The 18,013-nt window shown below is 56.9% G+C and overlaps 1 protein-coding gene across 7 annotated transcripts in view; it reads left to right on the forward strand.

The window, feature by feature from the left end:
• SMARCA4 (SWI/SNF related, matrix associated, actin dependent regulator of chromatin, subfamily a, member 4) overlaps nucleotides 1-18,013 on the forward strand; it is a 97,429-nt gene that overhangs the window by 61,285 nt on the left and 18,131 nt on the right. For 3 of the 7 annotated variants that reach the window (XM_039251052.1, XM_039251050.1, XM_039251053.1), the window contains 10 exons: nucleotides 389-496; nucleotides 1,605-1,691; nucleotides 2,711-2,757; nucleotides 3,863-4,029; nucleotides 6,187-6,350; nucleotides 8,400-8,627; nucleotides 8,877-8,975; nucleotides 9,210-9,287; nucleotides 9,952-10,170; nucleotides 14,959-15,221. In XM_039251052.1, the coding sequence (XP_039106983.1) occupies nucleotides 389-496; nucleotides 1,605-1,691; nucleotides 2,711-2,757; nucleotides 3,863-4,029; nucleotides 6,187-6,350; nucleotides 8,400-8,627; nucleotides 8,877-8,975; nucleotides 9,210-9,287; nucleotides 9,952-10,170; nucleotides 14,959-15,221 (1,460 nt within the window). The remainder of the gene's footprint in view (nucleotides 1-388; nucleotides 497-1,604; nucleotides 1,692-2,710; nucleotides 2,758-3,862; nucleotides 4,030-6,186; nucleotides 6,351-8,399; nucleotides 8,628-8,876; nucleotides 8,976-9,209; nucleotides 9,288-9,951; nucleotides 10,171-14,958; nucleotides 15,222-18,013) is intronic. The other 4 variants (XM_039251056.1, XM_039251057.1, XM_039251054.1 and 1 more) reach the window with 3 other exon arrangements.

Consider the following 18,013-nt stretch of genomic DNA (forward strand, 5'->3'; position numbering starts at 1 on the left):
ACACCACAGGATGGCTCTGGCTTCTTGCTCGGGGACCCAGTCCCCCTGCTGCCCCCATAGACGCCCTCCCTTCCCCCCAGCGGGACATGCAGCACTTGCCCTTGGGTTCCTGGTGGGCTGGAGAGAAGCTTTGGGAAAGTGGCCAAGTTGCCCCTTCCGGGCCAGCATGTCCCGTCTGTGTGTCTCTGTCCAGCTGCACCCACCACAGCCTGTCTCTCCTTGTTCCCCAGCTGTGGGGACTCCTCACCGTCACCCCTCATGCCCTCATCTGGGCATGTGTCCTGGGGCCCAGGTCATCTCTGAGAGGCTCAGCGGCCAGCGATGGGCTCAGGCTGGGCGTTAGGCTCACACGCTCTCAGTCCTGACTGGCGATGTGTGTCCCCTGCAGGTGGAATACGTCATCAAGTGTGACATGTCTGCGCTCCAGCGTGTGCTGTACCGGCACATGCAGGCCAAGGGGGTGCTGCTCACCGATGGCTCCGAGAAGGACAAGAAGGTTAGCCACGGGCCCCTCCCCTTCCCCACCCAGAAGTCCAAGGCAGGTGGGTTGGGGACAAGCCAGGTGTTTGGGGCTTGAGCACACTGTCACCACCTGAGCCTTCAGCTTCCTTGGAGTTTACCATTGAGATTAAAGGCCTGATCTGGTGGTGATCTGGTGGTGATCTGGCGGTGATCTGGTGGTGATCTGAAGGGCATCAGATAGCTGCGGTTTAAGTCCTACCTGGTGGGAATGGGCTCACCCAGTAAGGACCGATGGCCCATTTCCAGGGATCCCCCCAAGACCCTCCCAGTGTGTCTCTGCCTGATGTCCTCTGCTTATGAAATGCTAGCCTGCCACCGATGCATCGCTCAACACGGCGGAGCCTGATGCTACCCCCAGCGGAGTTAGAATTAGTTAGAATTACCCCCACTGGGGTTAGTTCTGGTGACCCTCCCTTTCCCAGCTGGGAGAGAACTGGCTTAGCAGCCCTGGCCCCTGAGCCCCTCACCTTGTTATTAAGTGCAGGTGCGGTGAAGTTTACACAGGAGGGGCCTGGGCAAGCTGCTGCCTTCTGGAAGCCCACCCGCCCCAGCTCCCCTCCCAAGAACAGAAATTCCCTCCTAGGTGCCTTGATTCTGCTCCCGATGCCTCGGGCTTGGCCTCCCTCCCTGTTTCTTCTGCTCCGTGTTTTCTTTGGGGCCCCTTTTCGCCTGAGCAGTTGGAGCAGACACCCAGTCCCTGCATCCTTCCTTCTGTCTGTAGCCGGGGACCTACGCACATCATCAGGGCCCGTCTGGCGGCAGTCCCTCAGGGCCTCTCCCCACGGCCCGCAGCCAGGAGGGGTGTTTGTCATTCAGCCTCAGCCCTTTGTCCATCGTCCTTCCCTTCTGTCCTGCCAGTCCCAACCGGTCCCTCCCAGCCCCCGGCAGCCGGCGTGCCAGGTAGTCTCTGTTCCCCCAGCGCTGGCTTGGGGCCTTCCACGCCCCCACAGGAGCCAGCCCCTTGCTCCTGACCGCTGCACCGCGAGCCATCCCTCCCCGGAGTGTCCCCGTCCTGCCCCCACCCCCGCAGTCCTGCCCCGGGGACAAGACCTAACATGGGAGCCTCTCTTCTGCCTTCCCAGGGCAAAGGTGGCACCAAGACCCTGATGAACACCATCATGCAGCTGCGCAAGATCTGCAACCACCCCTACATGTTCCAGCACATCGAGGTGAGGCCCCGGCCCCGAGCCACGTCTGTCTGCGCTGAGGCCGTGCACAGAGCCAGGCCCTTCCTCCCTGGTGGCTTTTTATTTGTTTCTTTAAAAAATTTTTTTAAATGTTTATTTATTGTTGAGAAAGAGACAGAGTGTGAGCAGGCGAAGGGGCAGAGAGAGAGGGAGACACAGAATCCAAAGCAGGCTCAAGGCTCCGAGCTGTCAGCACAGAGCCTGACGCGGGGCTCAAATCACGAACCAGGAGGTCATGACCTGAGCAGAAGTTGGACTCTGAACCGACTGAGCCCCCCAGGCGCCCCTCCCTGACAGCTTTTTAAAAGATACTTTATAATACTCGAAGTGGGTAATACCTGTACGTTGTCTTGCTATTGATTTTCCGCGTGTGAGTGCTTATTATAAAGATTCCAAACAACGTAGGAAAATCTGTGATAGAAATGAAAGCTCTAGAAAGCCTAACCCCAGATAGCCATGGAAAGCATTCAGAGACTCTTTGTGGTTATTTTCCCAATGAACCCTGGTGGCGTCCCTCGCCTCTGCTGGGTGACATACTAGCTTCTCCCACCCAGTGACGTGGTCGGGGGCCATTCCTGTCTGGAGCTTCGAGAGCAGCCTCCCTTGTCCTGAAGTCTCTGGGTCAGAACTTTTTTGGGCCACGGTACCCTTTAAAAGTCTGGATTTTTGCTTCTGAATTGCACACGTATATCCATGCTTTTTGGCGTAAAGTCTTGGGGTCTTTGCAAACCCCCTGATGCCCCTGAGATTCCATTTCTCCACTCCGAGGATGGTCCGAGACACCCGTTTTGGTGGTTAACAGTGTTGTCCTGTGACTTGCTTTTCTTTGGAGGAGCTTGAGGGAAGGGATGTTAGTGGGATGGGAAAGCAGCGTGTGCGGCGTCTGTGTGTGGCTTCAGAGCCACTGTGAGAGATGTCTGTGCAATAGTGTGAGGCTCGGTGGTGTCGGGCCATGGGGCCCCTTCCTGCCTGGCCCTCACCTGTCTCTCCTTCTGTTGCAGGAGTCCTTCTCCGAGCACTTGGGGTTTACCGGTGGCATCGTGCAAGGGTGAGAAGCTCCCCAGTGAAGGGGGTGGGCACGCGGGCCTCGTGCATGTCTTTGGCACTTCTGTGGTTGGCTTTATCACTCTCAAGAGCTGTGTCCAATTTCAGAGGCACCCATGTTGGTGGCAGAAAATTTAGAAAGTGTAGACAGACTCGAAGAAGGGACTAGAAGTCCTCCACATCTTGAAAGAAGGCCACCGTTAACCTTATAAGGCAGCCCTGACTTCCAGGGCCCACCGTGCCACAGCCAGGCTCTGGGACACCACCCCCAGCAGCCTTCTTAACTACTCAGCCTACGTTCTGTGCGTGAAGAGAGGTGGTGTATGACCCACCTTGTCACAGGGGTTCTTTCTCCAGCGTTGTTGATAAAGTCCAGCCCAGGCCTTATTAAGGCCCGGCGTGGCCCTGGGTTCTACGTCCAGATCACATCACTGCAAATAGCTTTTCTTTGGAGCTAAAGCCACAGTTGTTTCCCTGGGCGAGTAAACTGCCCTGGAGAGCATAGGCCCCAAATAAGAGATCAAAACGTTCTTTTGCTATGTGCCTTTTGTGGCAGATCGCATAATCGGGGTCTCACAGAGTCGGTTTCGAGTCCTGGCCCTGGCCTTTCAGCAGCCCTGTCTCACTGTCCCCCGCAGCCTCAGTCTGCACAGCTGTAGGCCAGGGGCTTATTCGCTGGGGTGAATGAGAGATGGGGCCCTGGCCCTGAACCTGCATGGGGCACGGTGTGGGCACTCTCCGGCATGAGCCTTCACTCCCGGAGCTTCTCTCTTGGAATGGGGAGGAGGCTCCGCTTCCTGTGGTCCCAGCATGGTTGCTGGTCGCGTCTCTTCTCGTTCTTAAAAGTGTCTGAGTTGGATGACGGTCGTGTGCTCATCCTTGACCAAGACTGGCCCGAGCATATTTTAGTTAGGTTGGAATGGCTTTGCAGAAACTCCACAGGGGTGAATGGGTCTGCCTGGGAAGCCACTTCTGTGCCCTTGACCGTGGTGACCAGCCCACCCGGGCACCCAGGTCAGCCTGCAGGTGGACGCCATCTCCTATGCCTGTCGGCAAAGCGCCATCATTAACGTTCTGTGCGTCCTTCCCCCGCTCCCTCCACTGCGCAGGCTGGACCTGTACCGCGCCTCGGGGAAGTTCGAGCTTCTTGATAGGATTCTTCCCAAACTCCGTGCCACCAACCACAAAGTGCTGCTCTTCTGTCAGATGACCTCCCTCATGACGATCATGGAAGATTATTTTGCGTATCGCGGCTTTAAATACCTCAGGCTCGACGGTGAGTGTGACCAAGAGAGTTGGTTTGTGGAGGGGACTCGTTACCCGCACCTTCCAAAGTGTCTGGCCACACCCCATCCCTCACAAGGCAGGGCAGGGCCTAGAGCCTGGGTCTAGCTTCAGGACCGAGCGGGACTGGCTGGCCTAGGAGATTGGCCAGCCTGGGTCTGACACTCTGGCCTCCTGAGCACGGGTCTCCTGATCCCCACACTTGAAGTCTGGGTTCGGTGGTTACGGGGTGTTACGGCAGCAGCCCTGTTTTGGTTAGAAGTGGCAAAAATCTAGATCCCATGGGCCTGCGGAGGAAGTAAACAAGGCTGAAGCTTGCTGGACCCAGGCATATAGAAGATACTGATGGGCTGTTCTCAGGCTCCTGGCTCCTCAGTCCTCCATCTTGGCTTTACGCTCAGGTGTTCTGGCCGGGCTCCCCAAACGCTTTCTCAGCAAAGTGCTCAGCGGTCCCCAGCAAAGGGTGCAGCCTATCTCTTCCCCCAGAGGTCGAGAGGCTGGCTCTCATTAGGTCGCTGCGAGCCACGTGCACCGAGGGTGGTGGGTGACGGAGAGAGGGACACTGGGATGCAGGGTGACAGCAGGCTTTCCTGGGAACAGTGCTTGGCTGTGACCCTCGTGCTCTCATGGCCTTTGTCCCAGCCCACGGGAGCTCCAGAGGGGTGGGTGCTCAGTGAGATGGTCACAGCGTGCGGGCCGTAAGGTCCGACGCTTGTCAGCTGGCCAGGAAGGCCCCGGGCTCTGTGTGACCGCATGAGTGCTCGGGCTCCTGAGAACGGTGGGCGTGGGGAGCCGCTGGGGTGAACGCCGTTAGGCAGGCTGCTGCTTTCCCACGGCTGCTCAGAGCTTTGATTGAAGCTCACTGCCAGGTGCGTCTTCCTGACAGCCATGCATCTGGTGGAACTGTGGTTTCCCAGACCGCAGACCTGTGGTCGCTGGCATTTCACCTGTGGGTCTCTGCCCTCCCCGCCCCCATGCCTGGCCTGGTCTCGGACTTCCGTCCAGGGCTTTACAAACAAATGACAGCGTGTCTCCCAGGGCCCCTGCCAACGGGCCGGCTGGCCTTTCCAGCCTCCTCTCCCATCCTTCAGGGGCCAGGCCTTTGTGAGTCCTGGTCCCTGTCTGTGTCGCGGTATCAACCCTCAGAGAAGGGCCTGTAGGTACAGAGCATATTCCTACCCGCCACAGCATCTTTCATTTACCCCGTTTCTTTCCTTCCCCATGGTTAGGAGAGGACTTTTGTCGGCTCAGCCACAACTGCAGAGCACCCACGTGGTCACAGGCAGAAACCCTGGCAAAGAACAGATAAAAGGCAGGGGCTCAGCAACTGTGAGATGGAACCTTCCACCGTCATCAGTGAGAGCGAGGGTGCAGGGGGGCCCTTGAATGGGGCCTGCCCCTTCCCTGCTCCAGGCCTCGCATGTCCCCGGCAAGGGGGCAGCTGGGACACGTGGGCTTCTGTGGGCATCGGGCCTCCGTGCCCTGTGTCATGATGTGTAGGCGAGTGGCTGGAAGCCTTGAATTTTCATTTCATCGCCAAGAATGACTCCTGATTTTGCCACAGGCACCTTTGCTCTGAGCTGGCAGCAGGCTGGGCAGTTTCGGTGCCCCTCTGATGTTCACGGTGCTGAAGATCGTGTCCTGGCTGGTCACACGGGAGTCCTTGTGACTCTGTGAAGAGGGGAAGCCCTCCCTGCCTGCAGGGAAGAGTCCCTGTTAGAGGCCCCCATGTGCTTGCCTTTAGCAGAGTCTCCTTGTGACCAGAGAAGCCCCCCTTGCAGTGTGACCGAGGCTCCAGCCGTTGGCCAATCACACGTTCCAGGCTCTGCTCCAGCACCCGCCCTGTTCAGTGCTCACACTGGGCTCGTTTTACTCCCAGATGACCCAGCAGCCCATTGGGGCTCTCGTTCATCTCCCCAGGTGGGAGGAGTGGCGTTAGCTAGCGTCCCTGTGAACGCGAATTTCTCGCTCATCACAGCTGGCGCATTTGTGATGAGCGATCCTGGTGCTGACCCAGGAGGCCTCTGTGGGACACACGCGGGCACCATCCCCACACTCAGAGGCAGGCGTCTCTCCCTGTCTCCTCCGTCACCCCCTTCCTCGCGTGATCCCTCCCCGCCACTGACCACAATCTCCCCACGCCCTGCAGGAACGACGAAAGCGGAGGACCGGGGCATGCTGCTGAAAACCTTCAACGAGCCGGGCTCCGAGTACTTCATCTTCCTGCTCAGCACCCGGGCCGGGGGGCTCGGGCTGAACCTCCAGTCGGCCGACACTGTGATCATTTTTGACAGTGACTGGAACCCTCACCAGGTAAGAGTGGGCTGGTGCCCCAGTGGGGAGGGGACTCGAGCCTGCACAGAGACACTGCCCGGTGCGAGTGGCCGCGGCCTCCTTGGGGTTCTTCCAGAGCCAGTGGCATGGCCCCCATGGCTCCTGAGGCCTTTGAACAGAAGCTTCGAGTATTTTGCTCTGTTTCTCAAAACGTAGATATTTTTTGATTTTTGGAAAAAACATCATTACGATACAAAAAATTCCCGAATTTATGGAATTATGTAAAGAAAGCAGAAAATGTTCCAGTCCTCTCACCTTTTGCTTCTTCAGTGACGTAAGCCTTCCAGGCCACATTCTGTATTCGCTCTCACACAGTTGTGCTTCTAAAAACCCTCGGGGCCCATGTGTACACTGCCGCCCTTCCTTTCCTACCCACCTGCCCTCTCCGGGGCTCCAGGCCACCAGCTACAGAGAAACGGGATGTTACAGATACAGTGGATTTTGCCTTTCCCCAGGGTTTCCTTATAAAATGATCGTTTTTTTTTTTAACGCAGGTGTCGATAACCCGGAGCAGCGTAGCAATCCGATTCCCTCCCACCCACCTCGCTCTCTGAGCATGCGCTGGCACGTGCCCAGGCACACACACGCGTGCTCGGTTCTGACCCACGCACAGCGTGTTTGGGCACATGTTCTCTCCCATAACATGTAAGGGCTGGTGTGCTGCTCCTCTCTGGCCGACACACTGGGGGCCACACTGCCGTTTCCGCAGCTGCCGGGTGTCCGAGCAGCCCCGACACTTTACTCAGACTGCACTCCACACGTGTCTGGGGTTTGTTTGTGAGACCACCTAGGGAGCCCTGCTGTCCCTCTCATGGAGTATTTGTACAAAGACTCACGGGGCCGTCCACCCTCAGAGGTGGGATTGCTTGGCCCATGGCCATGACCTCTCTATGTCCTGTTCACCTGTGCCGCAGTGGCTGCCCTGGGTCTGTCTCCCCCTAGCAGTGTATGTCCTTCTCCGCTCCTGGGACACCAGGCAGCCGTGTGGGAATTATAGCCTCTCTGAGGGGCAGGTGCTCTGGCTGGTTACCCTTTCTATCCACAGCCTGGGGCCTGCTTCTCCCCAAGACCTCCTCAGCGACCAGCCAGTTTCCTGAGAGGTGCCCCATCAGCGGGCAGACAGTGGGCCAAGGTCCCCCTGGAGCCCTGTCCTCTGCCACACTAAGGGCATCAGAAGCCACTAAACTTCCTACGGGGCCTAGGGCACATTATCCAGTGCTTACCCTCCCGAGAAGCATGCTAGCCAAGCCAGGGGCATTCCTGTCCCCGCGCTCCTCCCCCCGCCCCCCTACAGGCATGGCCTCTGCCGACCCCATGGGGTGTGACTCTTGAGTGTAGGCCTACATCGCTCCTGGCCCAGAAGCAGGGCCTCAGGGGCACCCGCCTGATTTGTGGCCAGGGTGATGGTAGAGGTAGTGATGGCAGCCACGGCTGCCACTTGATCAGAGAGAGCTTCACCATGCAGCACACTCCAGGCCGAGTGCCCAATGCCGTTTAGCCCCTCTCCCCACACGGCAGCCAGGAGAAGGGCCCGTGTCTGCACAGTGAGTCCCGAGGCTCAGAGAGACTGGGCCTCGTCCTGGGCTGCACAAAAAGGAAGTAGTGGGGCCCGTAACCAAACCGGGCACTGCCAAGATGCTGTCCGGCCTCGGCCCCATCCCGTGCACGGTGTCCTTAGCGTATACGGCCACACCATGCACAGGGCCCTCCCGCGCGCGGTAGGTGAGGGGTCCTCTGTCAGCCGTGACATGCGCTGCTTGGGAACGTAACCACCCAGGACTTGTGCTCCAATTTGCACTTTCCACTCAAAAACCTGTAGAACCCCAGGAAGGTGTGTAGGGACGGTCCCGGGGTGACATCATCCCGGCCCGGCCTCCCAGCTGGCGGAGCCAGTGGGGGGCTGGGGGGGAGGCAGGCGGAGGCAGGCGCGCGATAACTCGCACACCTTTCCCGATGCCGCCGTAAGGTTGACTTCCTCTTAAAACCGGGTACAGCTGCGTTGGGACTGACCTGTGCCTCTCCCTCTAGGACCTGCAAGCCCAGGACCGCGCCCACCGCATTGGGCAGCAGAACGAGGTGCGAGTGCTCCGTCTCTGCACGGTCAACAGCGTGGAGGAGAAGATTCTGGCCGCGGCCAAATACAAGCTCAATGTCGACCAGAAGGTGATCCAGGCCGGCATGTTTGACCAGAAGTCCTCCAGCCACGAGAGGCGCGCCTTCCTGCAGGCCATCCTCGAGCACGAGGAGCAGGACGAGGTGAGGGCAGCGCCGGCCCCGACCCCCTCCCCGGCGTGAGTGGTGGACGCATGAGCGGCTTTCATTTTTGTTTTTTTACCTTTTTTGCACTCTTATTTTTTTTGCATCCCTTTGGAGTAAAGGGAGTGTGGGCTGAAAGGAAAGAGGATGAGTACTTGCTTTTTCTTTGAAGTGGTTTTTTTTTTGAACTACTGGTGAAAGGCGCCGGATTGACAGCCCTGGAGCCTGAAGTCCTCTATCTATCCACAGAGCAGACACTGCAGCACGGGCAGCGGCAGTGCCAGCTTCGCCCACACTGCCCCTCCGCCAGCGGGCGTCAACCCCGACCTGGAGGAGCCACCTCTAAAGGTGAGAGGGGTAGTTCAGTCTCCACGCCCATCCGGTCCTCGGCTTCCCGGCCGAGACGGCCAGCAAGGGCCCTGCCCCCACGGAGCGTGCGTGTGCGTGTGCGTGTGTGCCTCTCGCTGCCGCGTGGGTCCCCATCCACCGCAGCCGGACCGGGACCGCCAGCTCGTTGCCCGTGGCCTGCCGCCGCCCAGCCCGGCCTCTCCGCACTCGAACTAAACGTGTGCCACCTTCTAGGAAGAAGACGAGGTGCCCGACGACGAGACGGTGAACCAGATGATTGCCCGGCACGAGGAGGAGTTTGACCTGTTCATGGTAAGCGCCGCGCAGGGGCCAGAGGGGTGCTCTGCGGCTTCACGCGCCCCACCCTGTCAACATCAGATAGGACACATCACCCCAGCAACAGTGGTGTCAGCGGCGGGTGACAGAGCCGGGGGTGTTTCTCGGGGTGGCTCCACACTGCCTCCTGAGTGACCCAGCTTTCTTCCGTGGCCTCTGAGGAGCGTTACAGCAGTGGTGGGACATGCGCGCGCGCGCGCACACACACACACACACACACACACACACAGTGTCCTTTTTGTGATCCTCAGTCCTGCAGAGTGCCTGTCCTCCCGAGTCCTTTGTCCTTGAGGTCCTCTTTTAGAGGGAATTGACACTGTCCCCGGCCAGTGGTCGGTCACAGGTACCCCTGAGTCCTGGGTAGAAAGCACTATTCAGCGCAGAATCAGAGTGTGGGCCCTCAGCCTCTCTTCTGCGACCTTGCCGTCTCTTCTGGAATTCTCTGCCCTGAGGGGGAGCTCCCAGCAAGAGCTGCCGGGCCGGCCTGGCCATTGCCAACCCCAGAGCTTGTGTTCAGCTGCCTTGCAGCATCGGCCTCTGAGGCAGAGAGGCCTCCCCTTGCCACATGGCTGTCGTATGTGCCCGGATCTCCCGTGCTCACTCCTCTCTCCTTCTGCCCCCTGCCCCGCTCCCCCCGCAGCGTATGGACCTGGACCGCAGGCGCGAGGAGGCTCGAAACCCCAAGCGGAAGCCGCGCCTGATGGAGGAGGACGAGCTCCCCTCGTGGATCATCAAGGACGATGCCGAGGTGGAGCGGCTGACCTGCGAGGAGGAAGAGGAGAAAATGTTCGGCCGAGGCTCCCGCCACCGCAAGGAGGTGGACTACAGCGACTCGCTGACCGAGAAGCAGTGGCTCAAGGTACATGCCAGAGAGGGCCGGCGGTGGGTAGAGGCCAGCTGGCGGACCCTGGGCCTCGTCCGGAACCTGAGTGGGCTCCCTTACGGCCCTTCTTGGTTTTTGTTAGTGACCGTGATACCTCTGACGTGGTGTCAGCTCGTTCGGTTCCTCTGGACCCACACAGTAGATGGTGCCCACGTGGCCCCAGGCAGCTCCAAACTCCCCACTAGGAACACCTGGCCTCAGCGCAGTGTGGTCTCTTGGGCACCTGTCGGGGGGACACAGTGATGAGTTAGTGATCGAATTGCCCCACCACGTGCTAGGGAGTGCCAGCTGGGATCAGACAACCTCACGTTGGGCATGTCGCCTTCCAGAACTAGACTCCACCAGGTGCGGTGGGGGGAGAAAGCGGGTCCCTACCCAGGCCCAGCATTGCAGCTGCTCACGAGTAACACGACCGTGGCTCCCAGCAGACGCACCTGGGCCCTGGCAGCAGCAGGCGTAGGTGGCCGAATCAGGGCCACAGGGGTTTGGTGGGCCCACCGTGCCAACACAGGTGGCATCTCTGGAGTTGTGACACTTCAAGCCTCTCCCCAGGCTCGGGGCTCTGAGTGCAGAAGTGATGGCTGGGAATCCAGCCAGGGAGTTTGGAAAAAATGTACGTGAAGCAACACCGTCCAGGAAGGCAGGTGGGGGCGTTCCGGGCCGCCCCGCTGATTGGCACAGCCCGGGATGAGCGCTGCTGCCTTCCCAAGCCTCTAGTCACACTCCCCGGGGCTCCTCCTGATGAACTGCGGCCCCAGCACCTCCTCAGCCCATGAGATCTGGCGGCCGTGGCCCCATCCTGGAAGCTCAGAACCGCCCAGACTAGCGAGCTTGCCTACTGAGCTGTGCTCAAGCGGGGCCCCCTGAAACAGGCCGGTGAGCCAGGGGACCCTCGGGGGAGGGGCAGACAGCTTGTTCCGCTCCTCACCCGTCAGCCCCGAGCTTCAGGGACAAGAAGAGAACCCCAGTTGATGGTACATAGGCCTAAACACAGACCTGTACGGCTCCCATGGTCCTGTGCTTTTGAGACATGGGTATCCTTTAAAAAACAGTTGTCTGTATGCTAGTGATGTTCTGGGGTTTTTTTTCCCCCCATTTTTTTTTCAACTTCTTTTTTTTTAATGTTTTTATTTCTTATTTTTTAAATTTTTTTTTTTTTTTAAATGTTTTATTTATTTCTAGGAGAGAGTGAGAGAGACAGCGTGAGCAGGGGAGGGTCAGAGAGAGAGGGAGTCACAGACTGAAACAGGCTCCAGGCTCTGAGCTGGCAGTCAGCACAGAGCCCGACGCGGGGCTCGAACCCACGAACCGCGAGATCATGACCCAAGCGAAAGTCGGACGCTTAACCGACTAAGCCACCCAGGCGCCCCTAATGTTTTTATTTCTGAGTGAGAGACAGCGTGAGCAGGGGAGAGTCAGAGAGAGAGGGAGACACAGAATCTGAAACAGGCTCCAGGCTCTGAGCTGTCAGCACAGAGCCCAACACAGGGCTCAAACCCATGAACTATGGGATCATGACCTGAGCCGAAGTCGGATGCTTAACTGACTGAGCCATCCAGGCGCCCCTCAACATTTATTCTTGAGAGACAGACAGAGCGTGAGTGGGGGAGGGGCAGAGAGAGGGAGACACAGAATCCGAAGCAGGCTCCAGGCTCTGAGCTGTCAGCACAGAACCTGACGCGGGGCTCAAACTCACGAACCGGGAGATTGTAACCTGAGCCGAAGTCAGTCGGATGCTTAACCAACTGAGCTACACAGGTGCCCTTTTTTTTTTTTTTTTTTTCTTTCTGGGAGTAGAATTCATATACCACTAAGCTCACTCACTCAAGTTGTGCGGTTAAGCAGTTTTGTATATTCAGACTTGCGTAGTGGTCACCACAGGTCAGCTTTAGAGCATTCTTGTCACCTCGGAAAGAAGCCCCATCCTCTCTAGCTGCCCTCCTGTCCCTTTACTCCCACTAGCTCTGGCTCCGGACGTTTCGTATCAATGGAGCGATGTGCTAGCATTTGGCATCTGGCCTCTTCCCGCCTGCAGACTCTTTCCAAGGTTTATCCGTGTGGCAACAAGTGTCGTTCCTTTCCCAGGCCAAGCAGGGTTCTGTTGGACAGGCAGACCGCACGCTGGTAACGTCTTTGTTCGTGTAGACACTTGGCCTCTTCCCACCCCTTGGCTACTGTGCCCAGCACTGCTGTGAATGTTGGGTGGACGAGACCTTGTGAGGAAGTATACTGTGACTTTTCTCACGTGGTGGCCTGGAAGTAGGATCGCTGAGTTGCGTGAGGGTGTCGTGTTTCGTCTTTCAAGGAGCCGCCAGACTGTTTTCCAGAGCGGCCGTGCCTTTACGTTCCCGCGGGCGTCGTGTGACAGTTTCCGTTTCTCCATAACCCCACCTATACTTGTCACCTGTCCTTTGGATCGCAGCCACGCCGGTGCTCGTGAAATGATGACTTGGTTGTGGTCTTAGGTGCGTTTTCCTGGTGGCCAACGGGATGGGGCATCTGACGTGCTTGTGGGCCATTTGCAGGTCTTCCAGAGTCTCTTCATCAGATGTGTGGTTGGCAGGCATTTTCCCCTCTTCCGAGGGTTATCACTTCTTCGATGGCGTCCTTTGAAGCACAAACGTCTCTAATTCTGACGACATCCAGCATATCAGGACGCTTGTGCTGCGGGATGGTGTGTGAGGGTCCATTGAGAAACTCAGGAGTGTGTTTTCTTTCAAGGGGTTTTAGAGTTTCAGCTTTTACGTGGGGGCCCCTGGTCCTTTCCGAGCAGTTCTTGTTTAGGGTGTGGGGGGGGTCCGACTCCATTTTCTCACAAGAGGCCGGCCAGTTGTTCGGCCCCATTTGTTGGGAAGGTCCTTTCCCTGTAGAGCGTGTGCCTGTTTGTATGTCGTCCCCGTTAAGAATTTGCATGAATGAAACAACAGAAAATGCATTTGCCCAAAACACGTACTCCCTTTTCTCAGTGCTGGCCCTGTAGCCGGCCCACCTTTCCGGCAGCCGCTCTGGTGTCACTTGCACCAAAACTCTTCAGAATGTTGCTGGCTTGTGCCCTCTGACCTGCGTGTCCGGGCCTCAGGACCAGAGACCCTAGTGTTATCTCCCTAGGGTGGCTGCAACAGTGACCACAAACTGAGTCACTAAAAGCCACGGCAGTTTGTTCTGTCGGTTTCGGAGCTTAGAGTCTGAAGTCAAGGTGTCAGCAAGGCCCTTTATCCTCTAAAGGTTCTAGGGAAGGCTCCTTCCTCGCCTCCTCCAGCGTGTCGTGGCCCCGCTGCTCCAGTCTGCCGCCGTCTTCCGCGGCCCCTCCCCCGTGTGTCTTTGTGTCCTTCCCTGTCTCTCTTGGGGACATGCTCATTGGAGTTGGGGCCCACCCTGGCACAGGATTTCATTGTGCTCTTTAGGTAATTATTCCTGTTATTTACTAGATAGGTAAATAATCCTATTTGGACGTAAGGTAATGTTCTGAAGTTCCTGATGGACTTGAGCTTCAGGGAACACTTCTACCCTCTGCACCCACCCTGGGCTCCAGGGTACACCCCCCCCCCCATGCCAACCTTGCAGTCGCTCCTGCCTGTCACGCACTCTTCAAGCTGTTCCTTTGGCCCGGACGCCTTACCCACCCCTGCTCAGAGCTCAGCCTGGTGCTGCCTCTTCTGGGGCGCACCTCTGACCCCCCACCAGGGCACACCTGCCCTCCCTCCACCATCAGAGCACCACTCACCCTCCTTCTTGGTGATCAACACACTTTTAGCCACATTTGCAAGATATTTGCTTATTACCCTTCCCTCCATGAGGGGTTTTTCCCACACTGTGTCCTCAGCGCGTGGCTCAGTGTCCTGCTCACAGTCACAGCTGATACGTGTGGGACAGACGACCAGCACATCTCTCTGAGTCCCACCCCCGCTCCCTTTTCTGATTCTAGGCTCCCCTGAAAATGTGGCTACTTATTCCTTTATTTGCGAGGATAAAACGCACGAATTAGTTATTGCCATTGAGAATTAGTAAGCTGGTATTGTTTGAAAATTAATATTGTTCACAGACAGGCCCTCTGCTCAGCACTTCCTCTTCCAAGAATCCATGTACAAGTAACACGGCCGTCGGTCATGGCCTTACTTACACTAGCACCCCTCCCCCAGATGGAAACAACCTAAATGCCCAAGAACCCGGAATTTTAAATGAGGTTGCATTGTACAGCGAAACACTAAGCAGACATTCAAAATTATGTTGCAGAAAAACCCAGAGAATAGTAAGCAAAAGCATGAGTCCCAATGTGATACACGGGTGCGACTATAGCTCTGTCCTCGGTCCCACGCGTGTCGTGTGAAGGACCAGGGGAGTCCCAAAGGCGGTGGGAGGTGATGGCCGTTCGCAACATGAATGTCCCTAACGCCACAGACCCGCACACATAAAAATAGCTACAGCGGTCAGTGTTCTGTATGTTTCACTGGTTTTTTAGAAAAATGCAGAGTTTCTAATGCAGAAGTATTAATAGTGTCACCTACGTGCGGAGGGATTCTGGGGTTAAAGTCTTTGGTCTGCATTCAGTAAGGATATGCCTCTTGAGTTGGTAAAGAAACACGACTGTGTGTCTGTTAAGGACAGGCAGCCACCGGGGCACATGGAGGCGTGGTGGGCCTGCCGCGGTCCCCCAGGGCCCGGCCAGAGCCCCGGTGAGCATCGTGCTCGGCGGGGCCCCGCGGGTCTGTGCCGCGGCCTTTGCCTGTCGACCTCGGTGCTGGCTGTCCTATTTTACCACTATTGACCCTGAAGGCCATCGAGGAGGGCACGCTGGAGGAGATCGAAGAGGAGGTCCGGCAGAAGAAATCCTCTCGGAAGCGAAAGCGGGACGGCGACGCCGGCTCCTCCACCCCGACCACCAGCACCCGCAGCCGCGACAAGGACGACGACAGCAAGAAGCAGAAGAAGCGCGGGCGGCCGCCCGCCGAGAAGCTCTCCCCCAACCCTCCCAACCTCACCAAGAAGATGAAGAAGATTGTGGATGCCGTGATCAAGTACAAGGACAGGTAAGCCAGGGAGCGCGAAGGGCGAGGGGCGGGGGTGACGTTCGAGGGGACCCTGAGGGAGGGGGTGTGGGGACGAGGGCTCCAGCAGAGGCAGGGGTCTGTGCCATGACGGGTGGCAGCGAGGAGGCCCCTGGGGCTGGAGCACAGCATGAGCAGCTGTCCCCTCCCCGTGCTGCTCGCATGGCCAGCAAGCCTGGGTCCCTCCCTGGGGTCACCGGGCCATGGCGGGTGGGCCGCGTGTGTCAGCACGTCTTCTCAAGACAAACAGGGCTGGGCTCCGGGGCTCGGGGGCCCTGCCCTCACAGGCACGCCGCATAGGAGACCGCAGCCAGGCTGTTCGCGGCTCACAAGCGCCACGGAAATAACCTATTACCGTCCTCCCCGGCCCTCTGGGGGAACACGTGCTCGTTCTGCCAGCTGGGGGCAGGTCGCAGGGAGTGACAGGAGGTGACCACGGGCGTGAGGCCTGCTCCTTCCTCAGGACAGCACGGCCGTCCCAGTAACAGGAGGGTTGTCCTGCTTGATTTTAGAGTAACGCTTGGCACTTCGTCATTAAGCAAAGTGAGGCTCCATTGTCATCTGTAGGAGGGGAAATGTCAGGGTGGAAGCTCTGACCGCATCATCTGGAGAACTTCTTACCAAGTGTGAGATTTTGGGGGGTGGTGATGAGTAGTACCCAAAAAAAGGTTACAAATTGCCCTTTAAAAAAGAATCTTTTAAGGGTGCCTGGGTGGCTCCGTCAGTTAAGCGTCCAGCTCTTGATTTCAGCTCAGGTCACAATCTCCCCGTTCCATGGGCTCGAGCTCCGCACTGAGCTTCGCACTGTCAGTGCAGAGCCTGCTTGGGATGCTCTCTCTCTCCCTCTCTCACTGCCCCTCTCTTGCTGGTACGCATGCACTCTCCCTCAACATAAATAAGATGAACTTTAAGTAAAATAAAAATGAGAAAGACTCTTTTATCGTTAGAAGAGAAACAAATGACTGAGAAAGGCCTATTGAAGCTCAGCCACTCACTCTCAAAGTATAGCTGCGATATTGAGAAGAAAATACGGAGCTAATTTGCAGACTTCACCTTTGAGGTAAATGCCACACAAAAAGTAGAAGACTCACAATTACTTAAAATACAGAACGTGCGGGGCGCCTGGGTGGCTTAGTCGGTTAAGCGTCCGACTTTCGCTTGGGTCATGATCTCGCGGTTCATGGGTTTGAGCCCCGCGTCAGGCTCTGTGCTGACTGCCAGCTCAGAGCCTGGAGCCTGTTTCAGTCTGTGACTCCCTCTCTCTCTGACCCTCCCCTGTTCACGCTGTCTCTCTCTCTCCTAGAAATAAATAAAACATAAAAAAAAAAAATTTTTTTTTTTTTTTTTAAAAATACGGAATGTGCGGGGGCCTCCCGGGCTGAGTTGATTCAACGTCCAACTCTTGATTTCCGCTCAGGTCATGATCCCAGGGTGGTGGGATCAAGCCCCGTGTTAAAACCTGGAGTGTGCAAAAGTCCAATGAAAGTAGACCCCAGGGTTTTCTTCTCAATGACCTTCTTGCGAGGGAATCTTAAAACTATCAAAATGAAGAAGACCCTTGAAGGTTAGGGGCCAAGGACGGACGCCTGAAAACATTCTCTGACCTTTTGGATATCCAGATGGAGAAGGTGAACTTTGACCCTGCCCAACACCTTACATGTATGTTAACTTGAAATGGAGACCAGACCGGAATTGAAAGGGAAAACAGTTCTCGAGGGAGGCACGGATAATCATCTTCCCTGCCTCGAAGCAGGGGTAGACTTCCTGAGCACCCACAAGCGCTGCTCCCCGAAGAAGACTTGTGAATGAGACTTCACTGAAATTGAGAACAGTGGATTGTCCCAGGGCCCTCATGGAGCCAGTGGATGCTACTGCAGACCAAAAATCGTAAATGGGCAAAAGTCACAGACAGACGTCTCCTGGAAGAAGACATCCCAGTGACCAGTGAGCATGTGAAGAGGTGGTCGGGATCAGCGCACCGACCTCACAACGCCAAGGTCACGCACAAGAAATCCAGAGACGCTTCCATAGGCTCACTGGAATGGCCAAAACTCAGTTGAGGGTTGGCAGGGACGTGGGGTAGGTGCACCTCGCGTGCTGCTTTTGGGAGTGGACAGCTGTTTGGCACTGGACCTCCTCACCCAGGGATTGTTGAAGCACGTGTGTTCACCAAAAGACACGTACAGGCACGTGTGCATAGCAGCCTGGATCGTAACGGCCCCAAAGGGAACAGCCTGGTGTCCATCTGTAGGAAAATCGTCTGTGGTGGCCTCATCGAAGAGCAGAATTCCAACAGCCACGGAACAGACATTCTGCCACTCCCTGGGAGAACCTTCTAGGCGTTTTGTTGAGTGAAAGAAGCCAGACACAAACCGGTACCTGCTGTACACTTCCATCATGGGAAGTTCAGCAGCCGGTCTGTGCCGATGGGCGTTGCATGGTGGTTACCTCGACAGGCAAACGTTCGTCAAGATCCACGTTCAGGATACGTGCGCTTTCCTGTGTTGTGTTACACCTCAGTTTAAAAAAAAAAAAGATACTTGAAAGCAGCCAAAAATACATCCAGTTTTTGAGTCATCCTGTGACTTCCTGAGAAAGCCTTCTGAGCATCATCCTTGGCTGTGTTTCTGTGAGAAGAGAGGAGGTGGTCCCCCGGCTGCCGCAGACAGTTGTCTTCCCACATCTGCAAGAGTTTCCCCGACACGTGCAAGACCGGGCGATAAGGCGTCATCAAACTACACCCGGCTCTGCGGCCTAGCGATCCCTAGTTGAGA

The sequence above is a fragment of the Hyaena hyaena genome, unplaced genomic scaffold (assembly GCF_003009895.1).
Source record: "Hyaena hyaena isolate Hyena2069 unplaced genomic scaffold, ASM300989v1 scaffold_392, whole genome shotgun sequence".
NCBI lineage: Eukaryota > Metazoa > Chordata > Mammalia > Carnivora > Hyaenidae > Hyaena > Hyaena hyaena.